We start from the raw sequence: 23,414 nt of genomic DNA on the forward strand, positions 1-23,414 counted from the left end.
AAGGACATTCAAACTCATTAGTCGAAACCAAACTGACAACGCCATGGCAAAACTCTTAAACGATCAAAAGACAAACAACAGTATATAAAACAAAATATTGAAAACCAAAGACCCTACTAAAATCTGAGTGTGATCTCATGTGCTCCGGAAGGGTGAGCAGATCCTGCTCCACGCGTGGTTCCCGTCGTATTGCTCATATTTAGTTTAGAATAAACTTTCAAGTTTGGGATAAATTTTATTCCCAATTCTTTGATTCAAAATGATATTGTTTTCAGTTAGAAATGTATTTATTTGACCATTGCAGGAAATGGGGGATCATCAGGTAAAACAGACGTCATCACCATGGTAACAGTGTTGCTTGTGACACTGTTTGTAAAACGTTGTTTTTGAAAAGATATTGTCTTATAAAGTTGAACAATGTGACTATTCTTTTGGTATTGTGAAAATGTGTAAAGTGCCACGAGACCTATCCTGTCTTATAGAGTTTTAGATAATATTGATAATAATGTCGCAAATTTTGGCAATCCAAGATTATTGTCAACCAATACCTTACTCATCTGAGATAACAAAAAATTTAAATAAATATTCATTGAGAAAAAGATTCTCTAAAAAGTTATAATCTATTTGAGTCAATTACAACAGTTATCAAAATCATACCGTAAATTTGTGTTGCACAGAGTTTACTTTCATTTAATTTGTATGAAATCTATATAACTTAAATATTTAAACAAGTAAATTAATCAAATTGTAGGTAGTTAGAAATATTTTTTTTATTAGCTAATATTATGAGCATTCTTGTTTAAAAGTATGTACTTTATCTATCCCAAATAAATAACGACAATATTGCTTTCAAATTATTTTTATTATAAAGGTTTTTCTTATAAAACAAAGCGTTATATAACATAATAGTTATATGTTTAGATATCATATAACTACGTACATTTAAGATCATATGTGGACTTTTTACATGTGTATAAGCTGACTTGGTTTGTGTGCGCTCTGATAAAAATTGTCTCTACATCATATCATTTTGTTATTAAAAATATTTACATCATTCCTTTTCATTTCTTGGCATGTTGAGAGAGAGAAATATTCATAAACTGTGACTCAAAGCCGAAAGATGCAACATTGAAAAACTGTTATCAAAATGTTTCTCCTGAATTGTCATCATAAAACTACGAGATATGTGATAATTTACAATATGATAGCAAGCCAATCACACTAAAAAATACAAATCCAGATGTCAAAATGCTGTCTTAAAAAGTATGTTTTATAAATTTCGGGGGTACGAAGCGCTTTTCTTGACATACCTTCACTTAGAACGCATATAACCAAAATTCTAAGGCAAAGAATGTATAAAACCTTGAGGAGCTATAATACCAAAATGGACCATCAGAAATAGCAAAAAAACCTTCCTGATGGAGTTGGAATAAGGACATTTTTAGAAATGTATGCATTAAATGATACATAATAGGTTAATACCAACGCCTTATTTGGATATTTTGATTACTTATATTTGAAAATATTTCTGGAAATATTTGAAAATAATTGTATTTTTAAATTTCGAGGTCAAAATTATTGTTTCTCAAACTTCCAACTAAGCTCTCTTGGTGAAATCGGTAACATTAAGATTCATTCAACAAAGGTTTACTTGATATCATTTTCCATCAAACTGAAAACATGTCAATTTAAATTGCAAACCATAACAGAACCAAACAACCAGTCCAAATATCTGTCATAACTGCATGAGTGTATCCTATATTTAACTGTGAAGACTGTGCATTAGCCGATCTTCCATCATGTTGTTCATCTGGTGTCTGAGTAGTTCCTGTAATTATGATAAAGAAATCATTTGAAGCCTACTCAATCATTTAGATGTAGCGACTGACGGAAAAGCCATATCGGAATTGTATGCTTATAAACATAAAAGCATGTGATATAAATGCCAATGAAGCAATTCTCCACCAGAGTTCAAAGGATGGAGTTGTAAGCAAAAACAATTTACGAAAAACAAATATGACAGACATAAACCAACGACAACCACAGAACTACAGGCTCCTGACTTGGGACAGGAACATACAAAATCTGACAGGGGTTAAACATGTTTGAAGGCACCAACCCCCTTAACTTTGGGCAGTGGTGTAACAAACTATGCAAAATAATTAACGAAAAACAAATCTGAGTAACAGCAAAAAACGATAACATCTCAATCACATGTTCCTGACTTGGTACAGGCACAAGTAGAATGTGGCGGGGTTGAACATGTTTACTGGTGCCAAACCCTCCCCCTAACATGGGACAGTGGTTTAACAGTACAACATAAGAACATACAATAAAAATCATTTGAAAATGGCTTACTTCATCTTATCGATACAAAGCAGAAAAAAAACTAACAAAAACACAGACCTGACGTGGCAGGGAAATTATACATCCCCCCAAAAAACAAACAGATCTGAAAGTACTCGCAGTTACTGACAACTAGCTCAAAGCCAATAACAACGAATAAAAAAATCCTGTATTTAAGACTTAAATAACAGTACACATCCAGCATCCAATGGATTTAGTGTAAAGACGTCATTAGCACTCACATAAAACATGACCTTGTGCAATGCCAAAATATAGGTATTGACAAATTGTAGAACCGTTAATGTATAACAATAAGTATCGTGTTAATTTACTGATAACATAATCAATACTTATACCAATAAAAAAATGTTCACAGATCTAATTACATTGTAGAATTGATAATCTTTTAGAATAAGTTAATTAATAGGATCGATAACCTTACCCGGATCGTATCTAAATTTTTTGGGATCGGTAAACACCATCACCGTAAAAATTAGGATGTGCTATCTAGTGTGAAATCAGTTTTACACAGGCATAGTCAAACTTCCAAACCAAATCTTTGTATCTATAGAAGAATTTAGTAAAGGTGTTAAATAATTTGTGGTAACAAAATACCGGACTTTAAAATATTTTGCCAGTAATACATAGAGTACGCTCATTAAAATCCAAAACGTCACTACAGACACGGGCATAGCGAACGAGTTGGAATATATAAACACAGTAAGACGTTACCAAAGGAACATCACCGTCCACAAAAGAAATCAAAGCGTGAAAGCGCTGTAAAGGCAGTTAATTACAGGTTGTGTGTATTGTTAGTCCAGTTATATCATTATCTTGCATAGTACAGTGTACTTATCAGAGGTGGCTTTCAGTATTTAAGATTTAGAGTTCTCTAATGATATTGAACAAGCTATATGAATGTCATATTCTGAGCACTATATGAAGGTGATTGTTCTCACTTGTTTATGAACTAGTGCATTATGTCCAGTTTGTACCTTTTTTTATCTATGTTTATAGTCAAGTTAGTTATCAAAGGTACCAGGATTATAATTTAATACGCCAGACGCGCGTTTCGTCTACATAAGACTCATCAGTGACGCTCAGATCAAAATAGTTATAAAGCCAAACAAGTACAAAGTTGAAGAGCATTGAGGACCCAAAATTCCAAAAAGTTGTGCCAAATACGGCTAAGGTAATCTATTCCTTGGATAAGAAAATCCTTAGTTTTTCGAAAAATTCAAAGTTTTGTAACAGGAAGTTTATAAAAATGACCATATAATTGATATTCAAATACTGTTTAAAATAGTTAGGCATTTTCTTTTTAGTAATAAGTAAATGTTATCAACTGTATTTTATTCAACTCTGCAAATGTGGTTTGTTACTGTTAAGTATGGATGATAGTTGTTTCATTGGCAATCATAACACATCTCCTTATTTATATAATGATCTATATTCAACGACCTCAGGTACAAAAAAAATGTATGTAACTTAACTATGATGGGAAACCTTTGACTTCTTTCTTTTATATAAACTTTTGATTTGGTACCATAGAACTATGTAGAATAAATGTACATTGCAACATGTCAACTCTTTCAATGACAATACTTTTTTAAGAAACTATAACTCCAAGCAAAATTATATTTCCAAGTTTAAAGTAATTTATGAATGAAAAAAAGAGTTCTTAATTAAGAAATAAACTGATTCGCTGAGCGCAGCTGGATACACCCGCAGAGGTCCAACCCTGAACAGTTGGGGCAAAAATGGACACAATATTCAAGCTTGATACAGGTCTGAATTTGGATTGTAATTAAATATTTGACATATTATAGTTTCTGAATAAATGTAGTCAAAGAACTTGAAATCGGTTATATGAATTGAATTTATATTCAATTAAAGATTTCTTGCTGTTCTGCAATACACTGTGCTTTGCGCAATACTTAATAAATCTGTTGCCAGACTATAAACAAATAAAGTTCAATTTCTTCTCAATGTCATATTTGAAATTTATGAAAATCTAAAGGGAGATTACATCAATAGCTATAAATAATTCACCAAAGTTTCATGTGAACTGCTTATAGCATTTTTGAGTTTTTGTCCAACAAGAGTGCACACGCTGAAATGTCTTGCCTTCTTTACTAATCACTGATATTATGTTGATAGTCCTTAATATAAAGCTTTATTACAACTGTCACATAAACTTAACATTAACCAAGAAAACTAAACATTGACCAATGAACCATGAAAATAAGGTCAAGGTCAGATGAACCATGCCAGGCAGGCATGTACAGCTAACAATTCTTCCATACAACAAATATAGTTGACCTATTGCTTATAGTTTAAGAAAAACAGACCAAAACACAAAAACTTAACACTGAGCAATGAACTGTGAAAATGAGGTCAAGGTCAAATAAAACCTGCGCGACTGACATATAGATCATAAAATATTTCCATACACCAAATATAGTTGACCTATTGCATATAGTATTAGAAAAAAAGACCAAAACTCAAAATCTTAACTTTGACCACTGAACCATGAAAATGAGGTCAAGGTCAAATGAGACCTGCCAGCTAGACATGTACACCTTACAATCATTCCATACACCAAATATAGTAGACCTTTTGCATACAGTATAAGAAAAACAGACCTAAACACAAAAACGTAACTATAACCACTGAACCATGAAAATGAGGTCAAGGTCAGATGACACCTGCCAGTTGGACATGTACGCCTTACAGTCCTTCCATACACCGAATATACTTGACCTATTGCTTATAGTATCTGAGATATGGACTTGACCACCAAAACTTAACCTTGTTCACTGATCCATGAAATGAGGTCGAGGTCAAGTGAAAACTGTCTGACGGGCATGAGGACCTTGCAAGGTATACACATACCAAATATAGTTATCCTACTACTTATAATAAAAGAGAATTTAACATTACAAAAAATGTTAACTTTTTTTTCAAGTAGTCACTGAACCATGAAAATGAAGTCAAGGACATTGGACATGTGGCTGACGGAAACTTCGTAACATGAGGCATCCATATACAAAGTATGAAGCATCCAGGTCTTCCACCTTCTAAAATATAAAGCTTTTAAGAAGTTAGCTAACGCCGCCGCCACATCACTATCCCTATGTCGAGCTTTCTGCGACAAAAGTCGCAGGCTCGACAAAAACTGGAAAATCCCCCCTTTTTTAATGAATAAAACCCCATAACTCAGAAATGTAAAATCTAAAATTTATAAAATTCTAAAGGGAGCTTACGGATTGATAATTTAGTCTTAGATGCAAAATTTTTTTATCAGTTGTTAGTGGCTTTGAACTAGCTGTCAGTAACTTTGAGTACTCTCAGATCTGTACTTAGTGTCTTTTTGTTGTTTGGATGTACAACTACCCGACCACGTCCACTTGTATTTGTATTTATCCATCTGATGAGTTAAGCCTCTTTCAACTGATTTTTATAGTTCGTTCTTATATTGTACTGTTACACCACTGTCCCAGGTTAGGGGGAGGGTTGGCGCGCCTTCAAACTAGTTTAACCCCGACACATTCTGTATGTACATGTATGTGCCTGTCCCAAGTCAGGAGCCTGTAATTCAGTGGTTGTTGTTTGTTTATGTGTTGCATATTTGTTATATTCGTTCATTTTTTGTACATAAATTAGGCCGTTAGTTTTCTTGTTTAAATTGTTTTACATTGTCATTTCAAGGCCTTTTATAGCTGACTGTGCGGTAAGGACTTTGTTCATTGTTGAAGGCCGTACTGTGACCTATAGCTGTTAATTTCTGTGTCATTTGGTCTCTTGTGGAGAGTTGTCTCATTGGCAATCATACCACATCTTCTTTTTATATTTACATCAACAGATATAAACAGTTCACCAAAGTCAAGGTGAGACAACAAAACTTAGTGGGAAGATCTCTGAAATGTTTTACACGGTACAAGTTTTTCTCATTGTTGGAGATTGTACGGTGACAGTAACACCTGTAACTGCTTAAACCCATTTCTTATGCACTTTAGTTCGATAAACTCACTGAATATCATACCACATCTCCTTATTTTCATATGCATTACAATTTACATGTGCATGTAATTATAAATATATATATATCAGAACAAAATTCATTGCGTCACTTTTATTTATGCATCCTTTGGCACAATACAAGTTCTAAAATTACACAACATCATGAACATAGTACAACTAAATGTTATTTCAGATGAAAGTTTTGTTTCAGTTCCATTCATAGGATTTATTAGAATTTTGTATGTTTTGCCAAGTCCAATAATTCGTTCCATGTGCACATGTTAATTGGAGACTTTTCTATCCCGTATAAGAGTTTTGGAACTAATTCTGTTTCTTTTTTTGAAAAAAGTTAGCAAACAAATCTTGCACATTTAAACCTTTGTCTGCCATCACACTGTCACCTGGATCACATAATTGAACTATTCTACATCTTTCAACTATTTCATAGTCACTGGTAGAACCAACATATGCATTAGAGACATAGTTGACTAAACCAACAGGTGTCGAACATACAAGTATTTTCAGTGTTTCTGTTTTTATATGATGAAAAGGTTGCCTGAGCTCTAGGAGCTTTAGGTTTTATCACGGGATATTCTGTGCTGTCAATAATAATCCAAGTCGAAGGAAACTTTAATTTGAAGTTGGATGGTGAAAAATACCTGACTAAACCACTAGATGGCCAAGTGTTAGCCTCACACCACTGTTTAGACATAAAAACAATCCATGTATACACAATATTCTTAACACTAGATTCAATCTAGAATCTAGAAAGTTCAAAATTGGTTGTATAATGCCTCAATTTCATCAAAGTCATAAAAAAACTGATTTTCAACTGACACCCTATCAATTTGAAAATATATGTATCTCATACAATGTGCTGCTGGACCAAGTGTGGTCAAAACAAATAAAAATTTACTATACAACTCTAAACCGGTATAAAAATGCATGGCTGTGTCACGTGTCTTCATTTCAAAATTCTCTGCTGAAAACATAGGCATTGATGGTGTTTGCATAATTCCATCTGTGAAGCTCAACATTAGCTCAGCAGTTGGTGGTGGACAGTCATAAATCCTTTCTGCAGTATGAATGACTTCTTCAGGAAAACCAACTTTACAATCAAAACTTTCCTCTAGATTTCTACTACAATATTCATCAAGTTTAGTTCTTTTGTTTTCACAGGAAACTGCCCTGATTTTTCTTTTTGCGGACGATTCAGTCTCTTGCTTGGTCCAGGAAAATAGGCTGGGAATGGCAGTAGACTTAAGTCTCTGAATGGTGGGTTTGCGCCCTGAAAAAGGTTATAAAACATTAGTTTTTTGATAATTAAATGAACTTCCATTAGCAATGTATACTTTGTATTACCTGGCGAAATATTAACTAGATTTATTCATTACAATCTGGATAAAACTATGTTTGCCTGATTCAATGTATGTTAACATTGTTATGTTAATCCAAAGGACAAATAATGAGAGACTTATGCAAAAAACGTACATTGTTTGTACCTAAATAACTATAATATAGATGAGAGTATGTCATTGTTTTGTTCCTGTTAACATTGTCATTGATATTTTTCAAGAAAGTCTATGAGGCATAGCTTATGCATTCCTGTCATTACTACATTAGCATAATTACTGCTAAAATAATTCTCAGTATGATATACCTCTTGTAAGAAATCATTATAATTGTAGCAATCACCAAAAAATCTCAAACAGATCACATTGAATCGTAATCCAAAAAATTAAACGATAATTGCGGTTGTAAACAGACTTTGGTTTATTCGCATGGCGATTACATATATAACTATATATTTCAAAAAGAAAATAGAGTTTTACCATGAATAGTTTCCTGCACGTAGTCTTTTTCAGTAAAATGTGCCTTGCAAACAACAGCTGATTGAGATGGACTCCACGATTTCATCGTGTTCTCGTCCAATCTGCGTATGGGCCATGGCGTTGATCCAACTTTTCCTTCTTTTTAAGTCATTTGGAAATGCATGTCCTCCTCTTAAATGACATCCAGGTACACAACAACAAGTACTTGGCATCGTTAATTAAAAATGTAACTGAACCGGAAGTTGCGGAACAGGATCGGCTACCACGGCGCCATCTATTCAGGAACGATAATTTGCTACTTTATATAACTGCGAAATAACAATAACGTTAGACGGGTTCACGTGCATAAACAGAAATGCGCTTTAAATTGATTAATATAATTCATGTTCAGTCGACCTTTAATTATTATATCAACGACTGAAATAATTTATAAACATATCGATTGTAGATAACACTCGAAATTAACCCGAGCTCTTTCCACACGGAATTCAAATAATTCTAGTTTGTCAATCGGTTGACTGCTTATAATGCAAAATACAAATATATCAAAAGTTTTTAAAACTAACAAAACACAATGATCGTTTCTCTATTTCCCAATGTAAATGAAATGAAACAAAAAACATTTTATATCACAATAAGAAGAGGAGAGAATTCAACATTTCCGGATCTACTTGGAGCCTAACGACCCCCCACGTAGATAAGTTGGATATCGCGGAAGGGAGGATTAACCCGGCAACTAGAAAGGCATTAAAGCACTGCCTTTAAAAATTAACACTTGGAAAAGAAAATCGTCTCTTTGTCTACACTCGAAATTGTTTACACTCAAAATAATTAATTCAATTATTTTTATATGTTTGGATTAGTAGTAAGCGAACTAGTTAAAAGCACTGAAAGGTAAGTTTAAGATGAGTTACTAGAAGCCGATATGAAACTATATTTGACGTTGGTTTTTTTCGGTGTATCGTAGGTAGCCATGCAATACATTGTATGGACATTTAAATGTTCAGAGTAGGCCTTATGCTGAGATGTGGTAATGATATGATTGTGTAATACTAAGTATGTAACTCCCTAAGAAGCACACGGAGCTGAATGTAGAAGAATTTATAATTTCATTCTTTAAAATTTCCTTGAAGTATTTACGTAATATTACCGCCACATTGTTGACTAGCTGCTTTGTCGGCCAATTTGTACACAAACCACTTTGCTAGTACCTGTATATGTGACATCTGAGAAAAATATGATTTTGCCATGAAATATATCTATGGGTCGGGATTTTCACAAGACTTCAATATGGTATGAATGGGTGTGTTTTTGAAATCCCAGCTACACTTTTGTAGTTAAAATCCCACGTTGAGACGCCCGTGACCTGACCGCACTCTTTCGACGGAGGACGATATATACATTTTGGTTGTTTTTTTTCAAAAAGTTTTTTAACCTCTCGTTCTTGAACGATGTTGAGGTTCCCTGTATTCGCATGGCAATAGGGGTCATATCATAAATTCGATGCTTCATAGTCTCAGGCATGTTGAACGAGCATTATTTTTTATACGGTCGTCTAATGTAACTGTTGTATACTCAAAATCAATATTCTATTGGATGTTGTGCACGTATACGAAATACAATAGGTGGTTCTTTGTAATCAAATTAGGGAGGTATAAAGTTTTAACGGCATGCATTCAGCGCAACGACTAAGAGTCGTGCAGAATTACACAATGACTAAATGTATCTAACCTACGTAAATATGTAACTGGGAGCTGTTATTGCTTGGCTTTGTAAGAATTATTCAATATTTATAAAATATGATAATAAAAATGGTCGAGAGAAAAAAGCAGAGACCTTAGAATAATATTTGATATAACAGTAGTCACCAAGAGGTATACCAGGGGTGGTGCACACCTAGCACCTTCCCCGATCTGCAATTACAAATGCATAGATTTTTGTTAAAAATTGACATGTCGTTAATACATAAATTTCTGTTTCAATAATGTTAAATGATAATAGGGTCACCGACTTTGTTTTGTTAGATATACATCAGTCAAAGAGGTGATCTAAGTGAGAAAAAAATACAACAAAGCGTCGAAATAAGCGTTTTTGAGTTGTAAGCCGCTGCGTTGATTTTTGACGTTTTTCATTACATTCTAGGTTACAAATTGGTTAATACATGTACTTCAAAAACGAGGAAGATGATCCCATATTATTATTTGATAGCAATCAAACTGAAATTTAGGAATCAACAATATATAATGATTTTCAAGACAAATCTATGCATTGGCTTTAGAGATTTCATGATTTTAAGACTATTAAACAACGTTTTTCTCCAATTCTATGTGCTTTCTATACAAATTGTTTACCTATTTTGAAAGAATTTATTCAGTAATAAGAGATAAGTGTATTATTTTTCTACTTTCAGTTCAAGTTTAACATACCTAAAAATGTCATCTGTGACATGACCTAAAGTATACATATACGTACTCGGACAAGAATGTTGCTCGGTGGGGTTCGTGTTGCTCAATCTTTAGTTTTCTATGTTGTGTTTTGTGTACTATTGTTTGTATGTTGGTATTTTTCTTTTTTAGCCATGACGTTGTCAGTGTATTTTCGACTTATAAGTTTGAATGTCCCTCAGTTATCTTACGACTCTCCTTTGCTCTCCTGTAAACCGTAAATGTTCTACTGTTGTTACGCTAAAACGATTACCCCCTCCCCTTTTCCAAACAAATGAGGTTTATCAAAGTATAGTAATTGTATTAGTATCAGAAAAGAGATAGAATAAATAACATCTGAAAGCCGCTTTTTATTATTACTAACAAATTATCATGCATGCTATATAGTTTGTAAAACATACCTAAGATAGGGCAGTTTACTTTTCTGGAAACTATATCGATATACTTAATTTTTGTCCAATCAAAAAACTCGAATGCATCCTGGGAGCACAAACGTTGAATAACAGTACCAGCACAATCGAACATACCATGGATCTTTCTGTAAAATGTAAATAAATGCAGTTATATAAAGATACGACGATTCTAATACTGGTTTCTATTTTGAACCTTCAAAAGGCAAGAGGATCCTCTCCCCATTAAAATTAAAGGTCGTCTCTGAGCAAGAGATAGAAATCTGTTGTGACCAATGTATGTTTATGTGCTAGTCAGTTTTCACTGGTCAGTACTCAAAACAAAAAGCATGATATATGATATATGGCAGGTTTTGTAATGTCCAGTGATAAACATGTTTGCAACAACATTGCTCAACTGTATTGGATCTCTAACAAAAACTGTTTTAAGAAGCAAAATTGGACGATACAAAATAAAATATTGACTAGTTATTTATCATTAGGACATTTGTAACATTGCACGTGTTGTAAAGCATATACGATCATTTCTTCGATAAACATCCATCTTTTTCCTTGTATTTTGTTTTCAAAGAGAAGCCTGTCAATTTACACAATATACGGTAAGTCACAAGGTAAACAATGTGTGTAACAGTCAAAAGATTGAGCAAATTATAAAGATGTAAGATAAGGATATAAAATATATTTCGAAACGTGATTTTGGTTCATTAAATGCTGATTCTGACAGTTGCCACTATAAATCTTTTTTTTTTAACTTTCTGTGCAGGGATTAAAAAACACAACCTAGTATTTTCTACACGAATCCAATATTTAAAGTATTCTATCCAACCGTATTTTTGTGGGAAATGTGTTTAACACATACACTTCATTGTTAACACAAATTTTCAATAAAAACAAAATATGTTTGGTTGTTTTACTATTAATGAAAGCTTCTGACATCCAAAAAAAAAATTTCCATTGCAGAAAAGCCAAGAAAATTACCTAATTTCTCATCCGGCCTTGGCAAAAAGTTATATACAATGTTTAATTTTTTAAAATTTATATTGATTTAAAAACGATTTACAACAGATGTCCATCTTGTTAGCCTAATTTCTTTTCTTTTTAACATTTCATTTTAAAAACTATTAGTATCTATTTATATGACACAATATTGATAGAGAGGGTTAGGTTTACTACAAACGGGACGATTTAAAGTTTCACATTGTGAACTATTTATTTTAAGTAAAGATATTCTAGATATTGAGTTTTGGTAGGGTTCGTGTTTTACAGCACGAAGAATGCCACTAGTAGAGATATGACTGCCTACTCTTTCAGAGCACCAGATATAACAAAGGGTATTGGTAGGGTTCGTGTTGTCTAATATCTAGTTTTCTGTATAGTGTTTTGTAAATTTCTGTTTGTCTGTTCGTCGTTATTCTTTTTATCATGGCGTTCTTTTCTCGACTTATGATTTTGATGGTTCCTTAAGTGTGTTATTCCCCTTTTTTCTTATATACACAAGATTTGAGAGGGCGCTAATATTTTTGAATACTTACTTGCACTCCATGTTAACTGGATGAGGTGTTTCTACTCCAAATGTTGAATTTTCTTCAACATACTGATTTTGACAGTTTGCTGCACCGGTAAGGTATTTCTCGGATTCAAAACATTCTTTCCCAAACTTTATATATCCTATAAGCAGTAAATATAGTTTATTTAGTCAGTAATGATCACATGTACTTGTCTCTGAAAAAAATTATATATACCCCAATATATATTAAGGTATATATATAAAAAAAAAAGATCAGAGATAAATATCTGTGGTAATGATTTAAAAAATTATATTGAACAATATAAAATTGTATCTATCAATAGTATACGAGATAGATTGACAGAAATACTTCAAAACGCATGATCAACCCTGCATTTTTTCTTCTGTTTATATATCTTGCATTAAATGTTGCTTTGAACTCTTTTAAAAATTGAAAACAACACGTTTCATAATTTCATGCGTCCGAAGCGCTTTTCTGGATTTACCTTCATCAGGAACGCTCAAAGCCAAACATTTGAAATCCGAGGGATGTATAAGTACCGAAACAGTTGAAGAGCTATATGACAAAAATACCCAAAACAAATAGCCAAATTCATATAAGGTCAACTTTGCCTGAGGGAGTTGAAACCTTAGTTTCTTTATAATTTCAAAATTTAACAACGGACAATTTTAGAAAGGTTTGTTATAAATCATGTCAGTACCGAAGTACTGACTACTGAGCTGATGATACCCTCGGGGACTGATAGTCCACCAGCAGAGGTATCGACCCAGTGATGTTAAAAATTGAAAACAACACGTTTCATAATTTCATGAACTGGTATATCACTTAACATTGTCAATATAAATATTGGGAGATGTGGTATTATTGCCAATTGAGACAACTATCCACCACAGTACAAATGGCATGGATATAAGCCAGTCAGAATTTGAAACGGTTCGGTATAAATAAACTCTAATATAATTATATCATAGATTTGAAATCAAGTGTAAGAAATGTGTTTTATAGTCCGTAGCGACTGAAATTTCAATGATTAAAATCATTGTAAAATATTAGAGTATTCCATTGTCATATTTTGGTGTATTTTTAAGGAAACTAATTTTACCTGTTCGGTAGTGATCACCACATACAAAGTTGGAGATTTCTCTTACAGTTTTCAAACCCTTTCTGTATTGGTCATGTTGGGGTATTTCTTTCATGATATTGACACATTTCATGAGAGGCCCTATACATTCATGAAAGACATCCATCAATCTATAAAAAAATCATATTTTAAAAGTCCCTTTAACCACAAACACCATTCAAAAAAACTACAGAATAAAAAACAATGTTTGTTTTTAAAGCACACGAAGCTTAAAACACGACGTTTGTGTATGGAGCCTACGAAGCTTGAAAATGCAACCTTGTTTTATAGAACCTGAGAAGCTTGAAAGAACGACTTTTGTTTTTAAAAGCTACGAAGCTTGAAAAACTACTTTTGTTCATAGAGCATACAAAGCTTGTAAAAACAACTTTTGTTTTTTAAGCCTAGGAAGTTGTGTTTTTAGTGCTATTGTTTGTCTGTTGGTTTTTTTCTTTTTTAGCCATGGCGTTGTCAGTTTATTTTCGACTGATGAGTTTGAATGTCCCTTTGGTATCTTGCGCCTCTCTTTGAAATACGACTTTCTTTTTGAGATCTTCTGCAGCAAGGAAAAACGACGTTTGTTTATAGAGCCCTTAGTAAGAATCTACGGTTATGGGCTCTCCATAATTCAAACAAGAAAGTGTCCATTATCTCAATATTTCAGTTACGCGTATATTAACCAATTTTTCTGGTCTGATTTTTTTATTACAGAAAATTACATCGTGTATAGTATAGTTTTTTTTAACGGAATTAGACATAATATACTTTTAGAATTTTAGCTTCTGTTATACGCATGTTGTTTTAATTTATTGTATCTAATTGCAATCTTTACATATTGTTTTTATTATTGCTGCGTAAGGGGAGAACGAGTTGATATTCGGGAGTTGGTGTGTGGTTCAGGGGATTTTTCTGCGGATTGACTACTCATTTTCATCTGTTGCTATGCATGTTTGCCTATTATTTTCACTTTTGTGCACAATTATTTCCTACATTTTGTGTTGAAGAATATGCATATGCATCCTGACTTATTTATTTTCAGCTCTTTCCAGGCCAGGATATTCATTTTCAAAATCCTCTTGCCGCCCCCTCCCCCAATCCCCCCCCCCCTCCCCGGCCATCAGAAAATCAAATGGTCGTCCCCTGAAAGATACAATTATAGAACATTGAACAAACTTTATCTGTATAACCTGTATAGACATAAATTCAAGATACTTATGTTTATCTACTATACAACAGTATAACAATTTTGGCCATCCAAACATATATAAATATGTGACCACACATGTTATAAATAGTACTGTAACATATCTTATCATTACCCATCTAGAATATTGATTGTTTATATTGTATTACACTAAGAGAACAAAAAGTTAGAAATATTAATTCAAACTTTTCTTGACTAATTATTTTCACTTACGAACATATTTTCTCAAGTTGGTGTTCAGTTGGATAATGCTCCAAATAATTCACGTTTCCCCTCATAAACAGTTGGTTACATTCAATGATCTTTCTTAGGCTACACTCTGTGAAAAAAGGTGAATAAAGAGTTATTTCGTGATGGCCTTTTCACCAAAGACTGATATTTTAGCAATTTATTTGGAGTGTTATGGTTTGGTGTTGGGGAGCACGGTTTTTGAGTTCGCGTTTTCATCTAAGGTCACTAATTTTGCTGCAGTTTCTTTCAAGTTTTCGCATAGTTAAATGTATCAATAATAGAAGCATTTAACATCTCCAACGTGACTTTTGTTTGTACTTATGATAGTATAGGGAAAGTCATGCATGAACGACAAATTGAATATCTCTGATTTGATAAAAATAAAATCCACAAGAAGCAAAATATTGCCCCGACCCTGGAAAACACATGGAATTTAATGTGTTTTCATTTGGTCTATTAAACTTTTAAATAACAAATGGCATATCTTTCTTTGTATAATAAAAAGTATCTCAATGTGAAAATGAGAAAATTGTTGAAATGTGGGACATAAGATAAAACTTATATGTTAGGTCCCAGGATTTATTCACTCTTTTTCCAACTACTAAAACGTAGATTAATCCGAACTAAAAGATAGATCCCATTTGTTTCGAACATTCTGAAGCAATATCGAGAAGGTTTTGAACATACGACGTAGATTCTGTCAAATAACAATTAGTAAAAAACGTCTTTTTTTTCTATTTCAATTCAAGTTTCAGAAACAAAGGCAATATTTCAAAAGCGCACACCAAAACTTTTTGGTTCGTGAGCAACGTTCTAACAAATATTCGACAAATGATGGTAGCTCTATTTTGTTTTGGTGTAGCGATTTATTTCTGACGAGATTTCATGAATTTTGTTGTTATTGCAATATAACCCTGCTTTTTATTCGTGTGAAAAGTATTAGATCTGTGCTGTATTAATCATAGGTACTTGGGAACATGACAGTTTTTTAAGCCCTGCCCCTTTTTACTGAATCTTTTTTTTTTCTTTTAATTTCAATTATTTTCGCGTTTTTCTGTGTTAGAAATAACTCATTTTTGTTAAAAACTATTAACTCCTAGTTTACTATCCACAGCAGTCACTGATTATATATGTTACAAGCAGCAATCTTAATTTAGGCATTTGTTTAAAAAGAATATCATTGAGATATGACCAAAAACACAATATCTTGCAAAGAAAATACTGAACGGTACAGTAAAACTAAGTTTATTCTTCAAATACTAGATGGGAAAGTGCGGATGTCTGTAATAGGTTCTTTTTGGTGAAGCTACGTTTATACTAACGTTGTATTTCAGATAGAATTTTATGATCTTCTTTTCATGGTGAACGGTGGACAAATTGATCTTACAATAAAACAAAATTTATAAACGAGTTTTTAGACAATCTAGATTCAAAACAAAAGAAGAAGATATGAAGCAGAGAAAAAGAAGGAAGCTGTTTGATTGACAATTTCCTGTTTGTTTACATTCAGTGGCAAATATTTCATGCTTACTTAGGACGAGAACAAATTGATAATTAATAAAATAGGTAAGTCCTGCAATGAATTGATCGGATAAAGAACAAACACTTTGACTGCCACTTGAAAAGATAGTATGCTGGTTAGGGACAGATTTACCTTCCAACAGGCCACCTTTAAAGAAGAGTTCCTAACGTTCAGAGAGCATCGCACTTTCTTTCCACAAGGCATCATATTTAATGTCCCATTCAGAAAAAATGCAAATTTACACATGCTGCACAGCAAAACGAATTCCACTCTAAATAAAGGCAATAGTAGTATACCGCTGTTCAATAGTCATAAATCGATTTCACTGAAACAAATCGGGTCACAAACCAAAACCGAGGAAAACACATCAACTATAAGAGGAAAACAACGGAACAACATACACACTGAACTGCTACAAAAACAAACGCCAATATACATAGAAACGGACTTTTTGATAACAACTGCAATATTCCTGACTTGGTACAGGACATTTTAAGAACAAATGGTGGGTTGAACCTGGTTTAATGGCTAGCCAAACCTCCCGCTTATATGGCAATGTAAAAAATAACGCTAAAATGACAATATTACGTGACAGGAATACAGTACAAATAAACGCAAGAACACTCAGGACAGAGATATACATAAACAAATAATATAATAGTACATTACAACATGTAAACCACAGAATAACAACGGACACCCCCCATGTACATCACAATGAATTATGAACTGTACGTCACACGAATGTATCAACGCCACAAAAAGTGACGTCACAGGTAAATTTCTAAAAATAGAATATAAAATTGGGATATCGTTTGTAATGGTGATATTTTATGTATTTTCTAACCATTACAAGAAAATTAAGATAGAATTGTGTTAGTAATGGTGTAATTATTTGTATTTTCTAACCATGTCGGTTTTTCTTCTAAATCAAAATTGTGTAAAAACAAATAAATCCTGTGCATATAGTAGCTTTAAACTAAAAATCATATAAATGAACTAGCTGGTTAATTATCTTAACTTTTACATACATATAGAACATGAAAAAAAGAGAATTCAAACCACAAACGATAAGACATAACACAATATCCAACTAGAATTACAAACGAAACATCATAACTAAATACATGAATGTTGGATGTATAAATACCGAGACACGTCTAATAGCAATGCGAATTCACACTCGGCAAAACAGTCATATTCGGGAATAGGTCACGTTCGGTACTTATCAGACCAGGTGACGTAGATGGTAAACCACAATCTAAGACGTGGTAAAAATTTCGTTAGTTAGTTTAGACACAGACACATCGTATAGATCAATCAATTCGTGATGGTGTCCATAAAATTTACGGAGTTTCATTTTTAACCTTTCCTCCTCATAACTCTGTTTGAGCAGTTTCTGCGTAAGTAGCACACTCCTGTATTTGAAGTCCTTATAGTGTGAACATGCACGAGAATAACATATCAACCGAGATATGTAAACACAATACGATGGGGCAGAGGGTATGTTACTGCTGAGAAATCGGAAATAGATTATTGAGAAGTTGAAATCGTCCCGTTTGTCATATATTTTAGTGTGAAGTCGTCCATCTGTGTCAATATTGAGGAAAAGATCAAGGTATGAAACAGTCATTCTAGTATCAGTAGTATCCTTAATTTCAAATTCACTGGGATATATGAGATGAAAGTACTGACTGAAATATGGGTTATTCAGTGATAGGACATCATCAATATATCTGAAAGTAAAATAAAGGTTTTCGCAAGGTGCTTTTTTTTTTGTCTTTCAGAAGGTTCTGAATTAATTCTGCTTCATACGAGTACAAAAACAAATCGGCCAGTAGGGGTGCACAATTAGTACCCGTTGGAATACCGACTGTCTGTTCATAGTCAAAGCCTGAAGGACATTCTTAGTCCTTACAATCTGATGAATTCAGGCGACAGTAGCTTATTAATGTCAAAATAAAAATAATAAAAAAGAGACAAATCAAAATGCGTCAAAGGGTAACTATGCGAATATCTGACTCAGCCTGGCGAATGCTTTCATAAGCCAAAAGGTGTAAGTCAATCTAACAACGCTAATAATACTTCGAATCTTTTGGAAATATTTATTCATGTCTGTGCTGAAACCCCATGTTTTTCAAACGTTTAAATGTAGACAGAGCTGAAAGTGTCATGGTCCAGGTTTCACCAAATGTGGCTGTAGTGCTAAGACCAAATTTAACACCAAACGATATGCTTGCAAAAAAAATCAGGACAAATGCGCAACAGACCCTGTTATCCAAATATTTAATGAAATAACAAATAATTGTTGAGGGTAGCTTTTGTGAGAATGTTGTTGATAATTAAATCTGTTTAAATGCAAGCGTTTAAATTCAGAAATTACGATAGATAAAACTACTGTGTTTTTTTATACTTTCAATAGCTCAGTTTTGATGAACATTTCTGGAATGGAATTTTATGCGACTGTCATACAAGTGAGAAGTTTAGCTAGCTATAAAACCAGGCTGAATCCACCATTTTCTGCATAAGGAAATGCCTGTACCAAGTCAGGAATATGATAGCTGTTTTCCATTCGTTTGATGTGTTTGAGCTTTTGATTTCGCCATTTGATTTGAATTTTCCTTGGAGTTCGGTATTTTTGTTTTTTTACTTTTTTCATTCTTTAAAATAATTCATGCATTTTGTAAAATGCCTAAAAACAATAGTCATGCCTACATCTTACAGGCATTTTAGAAGATGCCAAAAGTCCTCAGCATTTTGTTAAATGCCTAAATTAAGAAAAAGCCTGTAACATATATATATACTCTATATATATAATCAGTGACCGCTGTGGATAGTAAACTAGAATTGATAGTATATACATGTAGTACAAAAATGTTATTTCTAGTATATTTATGTTAATATAACACAGAAAAACGCGAAAACAGTTGAAACTAAAAGAAAAAGAAAAAATAACGGATTTTGGTTAAAAAAAAAGGATGAGGTCATAAAAAAAATTGTCCTGTCCCAACGTTCCTATGATATTTATGTTTTTTTTATATAAGAGATGAAGGAAAGGGTGTTGGGATACACTAACATCAAACGTAAACCTAGTGCACTAACAGGGATATATATATAATCTATATTCAAAACTATTTCCCGTTATTTTATGGATTTTACAAGTATGAAAGGTGGCTGATGAATAAAGTACAAAACTATTAGAACGTAAAATCAACCAGCTATAGTGTATTGTATCCTATTACCAGTAGGATAAATCTTTGGCACCCAATTCTGATATCTATGACGTATACTGTGGGATATTTACCATCTTCTGCTTTCTTTTCTCCACAAAGTGTAAATACTGTTGTCTTTAAGGAATGTACACCAAGCATAATGTCATCACCTTCGCATGCAGCTTTGTGTGGAGCTATGCAGGTGTTGAATGCTGATATAAGTCTAGAAATTTATACAAACACCAATAAATGTTAAATTGAGATATAATTATCTATCATTGCGTTGAATGTGGAAGTAAATTGGAATATAAACATAAAATGAAGATATCATAATTTGATAAACAGAAAAATCTGTTTTAACTCTAAAATGACCTCCGCACAAACGCAATATATGATTTATCATTTCCTTCACGGAATCGTAATATTTTTTTTTTCATTTGGTCCAATAGTTCACTAGTCAGTCGTTAAAAAAATGCATGTTGTTATAATTTCTTTTTTTGTTGATAGAAAGAAAATATATATATTTTTTAGTTTCTGAATTGTCAATTAAGGTCAAGGAACTGTAAACGGGCGATGTCACAGATTTTGCTGAAATTTTGCATACAACTTTGGCTCTTTTATTATCTGAAATATTATTGTTTGAATTCTTTTAAAATAGGTGTCTGACAAATTTGCATACAAGTGTAAATACGTCTATAATGATGATGGTTACTATGAATGACTGATTAACATCCAGTGGCAAGGAAAATCCATAGTCAGGACGGAAACACGTTCATGATATGAGCTCTGCTTTGAAATAGACTGACATATTGAGCCGGATTTTTAAGAAGGTTATTCCCATAGTAACAGTCCATAGGAAGACATTTCACCATAACAGGACACATTATTCCTACTTCGAGCTGACCATTTATTTGCTATTTTAAATGGAATGAAAGCGGAAAAGCAGTAAATACCAATTTGCAAGTCTTATGATTGATCCTGTCAGGATCGAACCAACGAGACACGACCTCGAAATCCGTGCCATATGGACAGATAGGTAATCAGAATACATACTGTATTATATTGGTTCCAAATCAATACTTTAATTACAAACAGTGAAATGCAAAAAAAATGTTTTAAAAAAAATATATGCCTTTCAAAGGTTTCTATAATGCATTGCCCCAAGATAAATAATAAAAGTCTCAAAATTTGTATTCACTATTGTGTAATGCATGTCAAAAACATTTTGTATATTATCAGTTTAGACACGACAAACACTTACTTGCAAACTGATTGTGCATCTGGTAAAGTTCCCGAACTGGACAAAGGTTTAAGCGCAAGAATACAGTCAGAAATAGCATTTCTATCACATACTCCATGGACCACTGTAAACATCAAAATATATTCTCTATATGTATATAATTTTCTCTGGTAACATCTCTTAAAATAATGATATAGATAACTAATAAATATAAACTTTTATCTCATTTAATCATAATTATAGGGACTTACTATAGAAGTAAAAAAACTTAATTGCATGTATTGGATATATAAAATTGACATCTTTTTATTTTTATATGACCATTTGTGGATATTCTTTTTTCTGCCAGGCAAATTTTCAAATGTCACTCATTTAAGAAGCGTCATATTCTTACTTTATGCCAGTATTTCTACACATCAACAAAACATTAGACAGAACAATATGTGGGTTTAAGGGATTAAAGCATCAAGAGTAAATAATAAATACCCCAAATATGTCTTTTTAAAATACTATTGAATTGTTGATGAAGTAGTTAGAAGTTCATTTTCAAAATGTAAAGAAAAACAAAAACTTTAGAAAAGAGAAAAAACTTTGCAGTTTCTGAATTAAAGCTGAAAAACTGATCGGTCAACAAAACTTTTTCCGTCTTTGTATCTGTAAACTTAAACATTTACCTGTAAGAACATTCATTATGAATAAAGCTGAAAATGTCTCTTCCATGGCGGACTTCGTCGTAACAAAACCTTGTGACTGCAATTAGAGATCAAAAATAGAAAACTACTTAATGAGAGCACCATTTAGGGACTACATATATCTTCCTTTTGTCTCTTGCATTTGTAGCTACTTAAATCGTAACTAGAATAAATAATCATCAAATTAATCTTTTCGTTCAACTCCAAATCACTTGCCCATTTTCTCCATTACCATCGAACAATTGAAAAAAATCTCAGATGCAGTGTACCCCTCGTTATATAAAGACATATACGTACTTGAAGATCTTAATATAAAACACGTTTTAATTGTCATCCGCTAGTTTCACGTACTTGAAGATCTTAATATAAAACACGTTTTAATTGTCATCCGCTAGTTTCAAATGTAGGTTATAAATATCGTCCCCCGTCAATTATTAATTGGAATGAGTGTCGTAACATCATCCACGACTCACTTCGTGCTTACTGTTTGAAATGGATAAAGCGGGAAAAAGCTGACAAAAAATCTTTGGACTCTTTTTTTAATTCAGTAATGAAGATAGTTGATATACGTATACAACATTTTAAAGAACATTTTACTCTTAACAACAACCATAAAAATCCTATTTCTCGTATCAAACATAAACTAAAAGAACTAGCCAAGGAATTTGTTTTTGTACCGACTGAAAAAGCTGCTAATAATATCATTATAGTTTGACGTAAATTTTACATTGAGGTTCTACAAAAGGAAATCACGAATTCACCAACATTCCAACTGACTTCATTTTCAGAAAACGATATCTGTAACAAACATAAACTATTAGCTACTTTTTTACAAGCAGAACCAAATACAATGAAAGTCCCAACTATGTACTGGCTTCCGAAGCTACACAAATCACCTTACAAATATAGATTTATTTCGTCTTCAAGTCATTGTTCCACTACCAAATTGTCTATTCTACTTACTAGTACACTTGGTACAATCAAAAACCTGATAATAAATTGTTCAAATAAGGCCTTTGAAAATAGTGGAATTAACTACTTTTTGAGTGTCAAAAACTCGTTGGAAGTACTTGATAAATTGCATGCATATATTGGTGATTTTGAATCTGTTCAAAGTTTTGATTTTACTACCCTATATACCACGTTGCCTCATGTTATTTTTAAGAAAAAAATCACACACCTAATTAAATGGGCATTTAAAAAGTCGGAATGCGAATACATATGTTCAAACTCTTTTAGGTCATTTTTTAGTAACAACAAAAAAAAGAGCTATGTCAATTGGACATGCTTTGGTACTATATCTGCCCTTGAATATTTACTTGATAACATTTTTGTTCGCTTTGGAGATTCCGTATATCGTCAAGTTATCGGAATTCCAATGGGGACTAACTGTGTACCACTTATTGCGGACCTGTTTTTGTATTGTTATGAGTTAAAATTTATGACTAAAATCAGCAAAGACCCATCGAAACAACATCTGATACAAAAATTTAACAATACTTTTAGATATTTGGATGATATATTGGCTCTCAATAATGACGACTTCAGTATGTATACTAAAAAAATTTATCCTGTTGAACTTACTTTAAATAAAGCTAATACTAACAAT

General features: G+C 32.7%; 3 protein-coding genes across 3 annotated transcripts in view; 1 reads left to right on the forward strand and 2 right to left on the reverse strand.

The window, feature by feature from the left end:
- LOC127736144 (macrophage mannose receptor 1-like) overlaps positions 1-1,054 on the forward strand; it is a 29,901-nt gene extending 28,847 nt beyond the window's left edge. The window contains exon 14 of the mRNA XM_052246693.1: positions 305-1,054. Coding sequence (XP_052102653.1) covers positions 305-390 — 86 coding nt within the window. The 3' untranslated portion in view covers positions 391-1,054. The remainder of the gene's footprint in view (positions 1-304) is intronic.
- LOC127736148 (uncharacterized) overlaps positions 853-23,414 on the reverse strand; it is a 68,991-nt gene continuing 46,429 nt past the window's right edge. The window contains exons 1-8 of the mRNA XM_052246704.1: positions 21,788-21,841; positions 21,135-21,237; positions 19,966-20,096; positions 15,122-15,227; positions 13,687-13,835; positions 12,588-12,723; positions 11,047-11,183; positions 853-1,828 (exon numbers count right to left, since the gene is read on the reverse strand). Of these exons, the coding sequence (XP_052102664.1) occupies positions 1,689-1,828; positions 11,047-11,183; positions 12,588-12,723; positions 13,687-13,835; positions 15,122-15,227; positions 19,966-20,096; positions 21,135-21,237; positions 21,788-21,833 (948 nt within the window). The 5' untranslated portion in view covers positions 21,834-21,841 and the 3' untranslated portion in view covers positions 853-1,688. Of the gene's footprint in view, positions 1,829-11,046; positions 11,184-12,587; positions 12,724-13,686; positions 13,836-15,121; positions 15,228-19,965; positions 20,097-21,134; positions 21,238-21,787 lie in introns of the transcript that reaches the window.
- LOC127736149 (uncharacterized) lies at positions 6,467-8,443 on the reverse strand. The gene is made up of 2 exons (XM_052246705.1): positions 8,202-8,443; positions 6,467-7,657 (listed from the first exon to the last, which is right to left on the reverse strand). The coding sequence occupies exons 1-2, from the start codon at positions 8,284-8,286 to the stop codon at positions 7,143-7,145; spliced, it is 600 nt and encodes a 199-aa protein (XP_052102665.1). The 5' UTR covers positions 8,287-8,443; the 3' UTR covers positions 6,467-7,142.

Source organism: Mytilus californianus, unplaced genomic scaffold, assembly GCF_021869535.1.
Source record: "Mytilus californianus isolate M0D057914Y unplaced genomic scaffold, xbMytCali1.0.p SCAF_3, whole genome shotgun sequence".
Lineage (NCBI taxonomy): Eukaryota > Metazoa > Mollusca > Bivalvia > Mytilida > Mytilidae > Mytilus > Mytilus californianus.

What these genes read in the sequence shown, in the direction of transcription:
- LOC127736149 (XM_052246705.1), bottom strand. Translation starts at nt 8,286, where the DNA reads ATGAAATCGTGGAGTCCATCTCAATCAGCTGTTGTTTGCAAGGCACAT. An exon ending in CGTGCAGGAAACTATTCATG is followed by an intron (nt 7,658 to 8,201) that starts GTAAAACTCTAT and finishes AACCTTTTTCAG; the next exon opens with GGCGCAAACCCACCATTCAG.